Source organism: Nyctereutes procyonoides, unplaced genomic scaffold (assembly GCF_905146905.1).
Source record: "Nyctereutes procyonoides isolate TBG_1078 unplaced genomic scaffold, NYPRO_anot_genome, whole genome shotgun sequence".
Lineage (NCBI taxonomy): Eukaryota > Metazoa > Chordata > Mammalia > Carnivora > Canidae > Nyctereutes > Nyctereutes procyonoides.
The window spans coordinates 17,944,567-17,952,649 of record NW_026575146.1 but is presented as its reverse complement, the minus strand read 5'-3'; the positions used below and the strand labels follow the sequence as shown (position 1 = coordinate 17,952,649).

At 48.2% G+C, this 8,083-nt stretch overlaps 1 protein-coding gene across 1 annotated transcript in view; it reads right to left on the bottom strand.

Annotated features, from left to right (window-relative positions):
* Window positions 1–257: 257 nt before the first annotated feature.
* The window catches only part of PACRG (parkin coregulated), a 519,397-nt gene continuing 511,571 nt past the window's right edge, over window positions 258–8,083 (bottom strand). Inside the window, exon 5 of the mRNA XM_055309543.1 lies at window positions 258–726. Within this exon, the coding sequence (XP_055165518.1) occupies window positions 566–726 (161 nt within the window). The 3' untranslated portion in view covers window positions 258–565. The remainder of the gene's footprint in view (window positions 727–8,083) is intronic.

Below are 8,083 nucleotides of genomic sequence, written 5' to 3'. Positions count from 1 at the left end.
TAATCACGTTCCTAGCTGAGGTTCATGGTAGGCTGCAAAACTGTCCTTCTGCAAATGGAATAGAGATTCAACAGTTTTATTGAATGTCAAAGCACATTGTTCTGCACAGCTGCTGGAGAGGTGCTGTGCAACCGGTGTTTCTTCTCCATGACAAACACCTATTAAGCAGTCAGCATAAACTCTTCCCTTGCAACCTCTGACATCACCCTCAGGGCAGGCAGACACAGAACAGCAATTGCTGAATTGCGCATGAAAATTATAGTTTTATTGTCTATACAACTGAAGGTTTAACTCGGACTCCTGCTTCTGTCCGAGCTGTATAAAGAGGCAATTCTTCTCTTAGAACAAATAAGCACAGTACGCTATTGTAATCTAAGAAACAGGCACTATTTATGTATTGGAAAGCCTTGCTCTCAATAGGACTAACGGTCCAATGGCCCATAAGCCACTATTTTAGCAGCTGTAGAAAAGAAAGCTGTAGAAGTCACAAGTAATGAGATGCCGAAAGCAGCAGAGACAGATGACGGGGATGCGGGGACACCCGCGCCCGTCCCATGTCCCGCCACTAGTTGAGCACGCACGACTCGTAGGTGGGGACCATGTACTTAATGTTGATGAACGCGTCCTCCCCGCCGTAGCGCTCGAAGGCTTCCAGCGTCTCCTGGATCAGGTCGCCAATGTTCTCTCTCTTCTGCTGGCTATAGTCGATGCCGTCTCCGGAGTTCACTGGTTCAGGCAAACACACAAAGAGGCCCGTTATTGTGCGGGTTTCCCCCCAAAAGCCCTACACATCTGTCTAGGCATTTTCTCCGAATGCTGGTTGGGAGACACAAGCATGTAACGTTTTCTAGGGGATCTTACAGTTTTAGGAGTGCTGACAACTCTATGAAAACACAAAGCCCCAGATTCAGAGCTAGTGAAAATGCCTCTGAACCAAAGAAATAGCTGAATAAACCAAAGTGGGGTGCTCACAGGTACAGGACAGATCACAAAGCTCGGGTCTGATGGTTATAAAGAGTGTTCCCTGGGCCCTGAGTTCTTCAAAGTCCCAAAAGATGAACAGTCTATCACCAGGTTAGAGTGTCAGCCCTCTGTGGTTTAAATGGTTATACCTGAGGAAGGAGAGGCTTAGCCCATCACTGTGTCTATGGTGCCGTTGCACCTGGTCTTCTCTCTCTCCTCCAAGTGTCCCTAATCCAAGTGTGCAGTTATCTGAAATTATGTCCATCACCCCAGGCATGGGTGGGTTAGAAGGAACCTGCCTTTCCTGCGGTGGCTGCTCCTGCTCATCCATCACTGAGCATTTGGACAATAGCTCTTAGTTACGGTTTCACAGGAAATGTGCCTCTCTGCTGGTTTCAGAGTCTTAAGTCCAGCCAGGCAGAGGACCTGGAGCCTGGAGGACCCAGCCAAGGCTGGATCTCGTAGAGCCTTGAAGTGACCACTGCAGCTGCCTCTCAGATTCTATGAGAGAAGAATTCTGGGATTGGCCTTGAGCAGCCTCAGGAACCTAGGAATGCAAATGCTCCATCTCAAACCATTTGGATGAGAAGTATCTGAATGCACCTAACCTGCAAGATGTCTGCAGGAATCACCCATGCGTGTGGGAGTCTGACTAAAATGGAGACCCTCTCACTTCCAACCAGAAGACAGAGACTCTATGAGCTTTTCCCCAATAGCTGTCTTGACACACATGCATGTTGCACTTCACTAACAGATTTCCAAGGGCTTCAACCATGTTTGTGCTCCCAGTCAGTGAGGTGTTATTATGCCTTTGCTGAGTTGCTGACATCACCCCCTCTTATCTCTGCTGAAGTGAGGTGCAGAGGATGGTCTGTGAGCTCAGGCCAGGCTGCACAGGGCAGGGAGCTGCAGCCTGAAAATGTGCACTTCACCAGATAAAAGTCCTTATTCTATCCATATCTCAAGTATGGCTCCAAAATGTTGATTTTGCTCAAATGTGAAAATAATAGAGGGAAAAATGGCATTGCAAACTTTTCCCCTCAGTTATTTTAGACACTTGAGAAAAGACTGAGTAATGGTTCAGACCAGCATTAAAAGTAACAATTACAGCCCCACATAGCAGAGATAAGCAGTTCTTTTGCTTGATTTTTCCAGAAAGTTATTAGAGAAATATCAATGTCTTCTATAGCATAAGGAAAATGAATTGCTCTCCTGGTTAATTTTTTTTTTTTGGTAGGAGTGAAGGCAGGCAGAAATATTACCAATTTTCAGAAAGAGATTAGGAGACATACAGCTATGGTGTATATCAATTTTTTCATAACAAATACCTTATAATGCAAAGCCATTGTAATTAGGTGGGGTTTTCTTTCTTTTTTGAGAGAGAGACAGAGAGAGAATGTGCATGAGGTGGGGAGGAGGGGTGAGGTATAGAGGGAGAGGGAAAAAGAGAATCTAAAACAGGCTTCATGCCCAGTATTGGAGCCTGATGCAGGGCTCGATCTCACAACCCTGAGATCATGACCTGAGCTGAAACCAAGAGTAGGAGGCTTAATGGACTGAGCCACCCATGGCCCTCAGTTAGGTGGGGTTTTCTTGCTTATGATGGAAGCATTTCTATGATCGCACGGAAAGCTTGATTTAAGTTAAAGTTTGTGTACAGGGTAGCTGATCATCCAAAAGAAACAAATACAACAATTATTGTAGAATAAATAAGAGATAAGATGTCTGAAAAAAGATTTTTACCCTACTGTTTTTGAGCAAAAGATAAACGTTTTAAAAAAGTTTAAGAATTCCAAAACTGTAGACAAATGCACACTTAAAGTAAATAGGCTCCCCACCCACACTTTAGATTTACATGGTGATGGGAGGAGACAGTCCCTGTAGTCAGAATGCCCACTATGGAGGACAACATGGTATTAATAAACTTGATGGAACTTTCCAAGAAGAGAAGATCTTTGGGTTGAATTAGAGGGAAAAAGGAAATGCATGCACCTGTGTGATGTGTGTGTGTTGGAGGGGGTCACTGATATTTGTTACAGGTGTAAAGAAAAGATCTTAAGGAAGAAAGTCCAAAAGAAGGCAGGACAAGAGAGTCAGAAAAAGGGGCTGCGGGGACAGAGACAGATGATATGTGACAAAGAAGATCCATATCAGAGAACACATCTGTTAGGAACAACGTCTGCTTCCCAGGATTCCAATTGGAATGGGGAAGACTGTCTAGCAAGGCTCTTTGGTCTCTGTGTGCCTCTTTTTCCAAGATGACATTCCTGATAGACTCCTCCTGATCATGAAGGAGGTGGACTTAGCTCCGGAGAAGGTGGCATGACCTATGCCTGCCTAGGACAGCCACGCTCATAGCACAAACCCCTGGAGGGCACACGGGCAAATATAAATGATGATGGTGCTGAGCGGTGACAGCCTTGATCTCATTCTTTATGGCAAAGATACGTAAATTAATCACTAATAAATAGCGTCTTTTGTTGGCATATTAGTCAAAAGGTCAAGAACTGAATAGATCACGGGACAGACATATTTTCCTGATGGAGGCAGAGGGGGTTTGGAAAGTCTGCACACAATGGAAAGCTTAACACACCCTGTTTTTCCCACTGACTTCCAGAAGGCTACAATGACAAGCAATACTTTATTTCAATAATAACCTATTCTTACTTTTCAAAAAATATTTAACTGTAGGAGTAAGTAAAGTATGTAGCTTTTTTGTTTCCCAACAGTGTATAAACCCAAATGATAAAAAGAACAGAACAGAATAGAACTTGCTTGTTCAAAAAGTGAGTTGGAGTTGGCATATTTTGTGGTTACAGAATGTATATCACTGGGGCAGAAAAAAAGACCAAAGAGGAACACATGCCTTATTTTGCACACTTTAATGATGATAGGGCACAGTTTAGTGTCAAACCATGCTGAGAGGCAGGTGAGCAATGCAGTCTCCATTTCAAAACAGCTCGATTGCCAGTTTCTTTGAGAATTTGAACTGGAGCTCACCACTTTAAACACATGTGATGCTGTTGGAAAGTACACTTGTGAGAATAGGGCACTTAAAAAAAAAAACCCAGATGGTTATTTACATTCATCGATTCTGATTAAGAAGAAGACATTTCAATTTAGGAAGCTAGGAATCTGTTCTATGTCCAGCAGCTGGAAAGATACATCAATGATGGAAAAGATATGTTTTATTTATAACAAAACAAATAGGGCTGCAACAAAGGTTTAAGCCAGATTTCTTTTCCAAAGGGAAAATACGCAAGCAGAGTAGAACCAGGGGTGCAGTTTTTCTTCTCGGAGATTCTCTCATGCAGGAGGCATGCAGATACTGCTTGAAAGCTGTGTCTGGTTAGGTACTATCGTAAATGTGCTTATTATTCTGAATGCTGAAATCGTTGATGATGTAGGCACTATGTTTAATCACATGCATACATCTTCTTCTTTTTTTTTTTTTTCTATATGCCCCTCTTTAAACTGCCCTGATCTAGATGCTTTCTCTTTCCATGGGCCACGTTTCTCAGAACTGGGACATATATTTCCCAGCCTCACATCTGGCACCATCACGCTCCCGGTGATGAACTCAGCTTGTCTGCGAAGTGGCTGCCATGACGCCTCATCACCAAGGGCCACCTTGAAGTGGCGCTGCATGAGCCACCGATGGCTGCCGGGTAGTGGACGTGAATCAGCAACAGACACACATCATGTAAGATTTTGACAAAATAGTCTTTTAGCACTTCTGTGATTTCCAAACTGTAGAAGCTGCATTCGTCTCCTTTAATTAAGATGATTACAGGAAGGGGGACAAGGAAGGCAAGAAAAGCAAAACTAAAAAAACAAATAGAGAGAGAGAGACACTTTTGGTGGCCAGCGGAAGGCCGTCCCCAAGTCAGCGCCGAGGCAGGTGTTGGCAGCCTTGCGTGGCCACACTGATGGGCGCCCTTGGTCCCGGCACCCCCAGCAGTCATCAGGATGGGATGCTGTCTGCACGCCGAGCCTACTAGGCACTGCCGGGTAATGCCATCCAGGGAAAAGTGGCTCATGTCTTCAGGAGAGCATATCCCCTCGCTGGGGACATCTTACTGGTGGCCCTCTTCTAGAAGGCCTTGGTCATATACACCCACCGCGGCAGGCAGTTCAGGCTGTGCACCCCGACCTCACAGACCCTCGGTGCTAAGAGGTTCCCCTGCTGCTTGGGTTGTCACTGGGCCGCGTCCTGAGGGACCCTGACCTGTGTGCTCTCACTCAGCCCCTCCAGACCTTGGAGGAGGAAGGCGGTCAGGGACACAGGTGCTGCCCTGGGGAGACTGAGGCAGAGTTACATTCAAATTTGGACTTTTCTGCCTCTAATGTTTTTTTGGGTAATGTTTTTTTTTTTTTTTTTAATGTGTAGATGCTGTCCTGTGCCCATGCCGCAGAGCAGTCTCTGGGGAGTGAAAGCACTCTGGCAGGCGCGGAAAGAGAAAGCACAGAAACCTTACCTCTGCGCTCATTCCACACGCCTGGAGAATCTAGGTGATGCCAATGGAGGAAATAAGTTACAACACCAGCCCGTCCTTCCTGGCTGTGACAAGAGCCACCGGCAGCATTGCCCGAAGAGAAACGGGTCTGTTAGTTTGGGGAATGTGCTGCTGGAGCAGTGACTTGCCCCCCGAGGGGAGAGTGGGAATCCCCCCCGGAGGAGGACTGGGGACCCCCAGAGGGAGGAGCGGGACCCCCAGAGGGAAGAGGGGGTCCGCCAGACGGAGGAGTGGGGACTCTCCAAGGGGGGAGCGGGACCCCCTAGGGAAGAGCAGGGACCCCCCAGGGAGGAGGAGGACCCCCGAGGGTGGAGCAGGCACCCCCCCAGGGAGGAGGAGGACCCCCGAGGGTGGAGCAGGGACCTCCCAGGGAGGAGCGGGGACCCCCGAAGGAGGAGCAGGGACCCCGCAGGGAGGGGCAGGGACCCCCGAGGGAGGAGCAGGATCCCTGAGGGTGGAGCAGGGACCCCCCCAGGGAAGAGCAGAGACCCCCCAGGGAGGAGCAGGACCCCCGAGGGTGGAGCAGGGACCCCCAGGGAGGAGCGGGGACCCCCGAGGGTGGAGCAGGACCCCCGAGGGTGGAGCAGGGACCCCCCCAGGGAAGAGCAGGGACTCCCCAGGGAGGAGCAGGACCCCTGAGGGTGGAGCAGGGACCCCCCAGGGAGGAGCGGGACCCCCGAGGGAGGAGCAGCAGGCCCGCAGGCCATCCCCGAACGGCTCACGACGTGGGTGCATTTAGAAGCCGAGGAACCAAACACAGTTCCAGAAAGCACTGGCTGGGGACCGCGGTCGAAAACCACGTGAGTGGGTGGGCCACGATGAGGGGACCCAGCTGCGCCCAGGCCGCCGTCCCTGCACCGACGCTGCCCCTCGGAAGCTGGCCTAGGACGTGGACGTCCAGGCTCGTGGCACCTCCGGGGGCACAGGAGGACCTGCCCCTGCGCTCAGCGCGTGGCTCAGACAGAAGGACGGACGGACGGCCCCGACGCCACGCCAGGGCGCAGCCGCAGGCACCTCCGCGCATCGCACCCGGGGCCGGGAAAGAAAGTGCTGCCAACGCGTCCTGCTTTGGCCCCACCCTCCTCCGGCCCGGGGCCCGCGCGGTTTCCCGGCACTCGTGAGCGGGCCTGAGCGTGGTCAGGCGAGGCCACTTTGCAGACGCGGCCTCCGACCGCGAATCCAGGCCGGGGCCAGCCCAAGCTGCTCCCAGCGGGAGGGCGTCCGTTGACAGAAGGCGCCTTGCGGGGAGCGCAGGTGAGGCGCGTTTCCCCAGGTGAGGTGGCTGGGGAGCCCGGCGGGCAGCAAGAACTCTGGGCCTCGGCTCGTGTGCCCCTCCGAGCTGGACCATGTCCCTGCAGCAACACGGAGTGAAACTAAAAAAAAAAAAAATTTGCTAACAGAAGAAACCAAATCTTTTCTTTCTGCGATCAGAAAAGGCACTGTTGTAGTTTCTCAAATGCCGCACTAAAATGTTTCAAGAGCTCTAAAGACCTGCTGTAAGGAGTTTTACCTGTTAGGGCCTGTAATCTTTGATGGCCTCCATCACAGCTAAAGCTGCATTCCTTCAGGCTGGCTTTCAGTGAGGTCATGGCTGTGGAGAAAGAAAGTGAGCCCTTGGGGCCCGGGTTCAGGTCTCGGCAGGTATGTGCAGGTGGAACCTACCGCAAATATTATTATTATAAGATGCCTCTTAATGACATTAAACTACCACAGATTTTCTGTTGGATGATTCTGAACAAATTTTTCCTTTGGGTGTAATGGATTTAGCAGTTACAAGATTGAGATGACCCAAACAGTAATTCCCTGGGCACACTTAACTGGTATTTAAGCAGATGTCAGCTGCAGTAGAATAAAACTAACATCTTCCAAAAGAGATTTATCAAAAAGATAACTTATCATTAAAAAAAAAGATGTCACTGAAATGATACCTCATGATATTTATGAAGTGGTTTAGAAGTGGTTGCTTTTGAATTTTTTTCTTTTTAATTTAAGAAAGGAGGAAAAGAGAAATGAAAGATATATTTCACTTCTAAAGAAACTTTCAATTTCAAGATCTAGTTTAAGTTGTCCATATTTGTTTTGCCAGAAATATCTCTTTATTTGGGGTTAGCCTGGACCCAACATATTCTATAGAAAGTTACCTGTTTTGGAATAAATGGGCTTTTTCCTGTAAAGTTTGGAAAGGTACAGTGGAAACAATTGTGAATTCCAGTCTGATCCTTCTTGGAGATGTGGAGAAAGTGAAGAGGGAAAGCAAATCCTATAACTCAATTCATTTTTTGAGAAGGACACTTTTGGGGAGAAGTTTTGAGGGTTATCTGCTTTTAGAATCCTAAATCAATGCTTCTTTTGTTTTCTTTGTTAGCTTTGTTGTCGTACATTGAGGGGACTGATCTTTTTTTTCTTAACCGTAACATATGTCACTTCATTCAGAATTCCAGGTGTTTCCATGTTTGGTTTAAGCTTAGTCACCGCTTCCTTGTTGACTTCATATCTTCTTAGAAAGTGATGGTTTTCAACATGCCCTGAAGTACGACTGTACAATGGATATTTCCAAAGTCTTCGTTCATGGGGGGTGTGAATCAAAGTTGCAATGCTTTTGC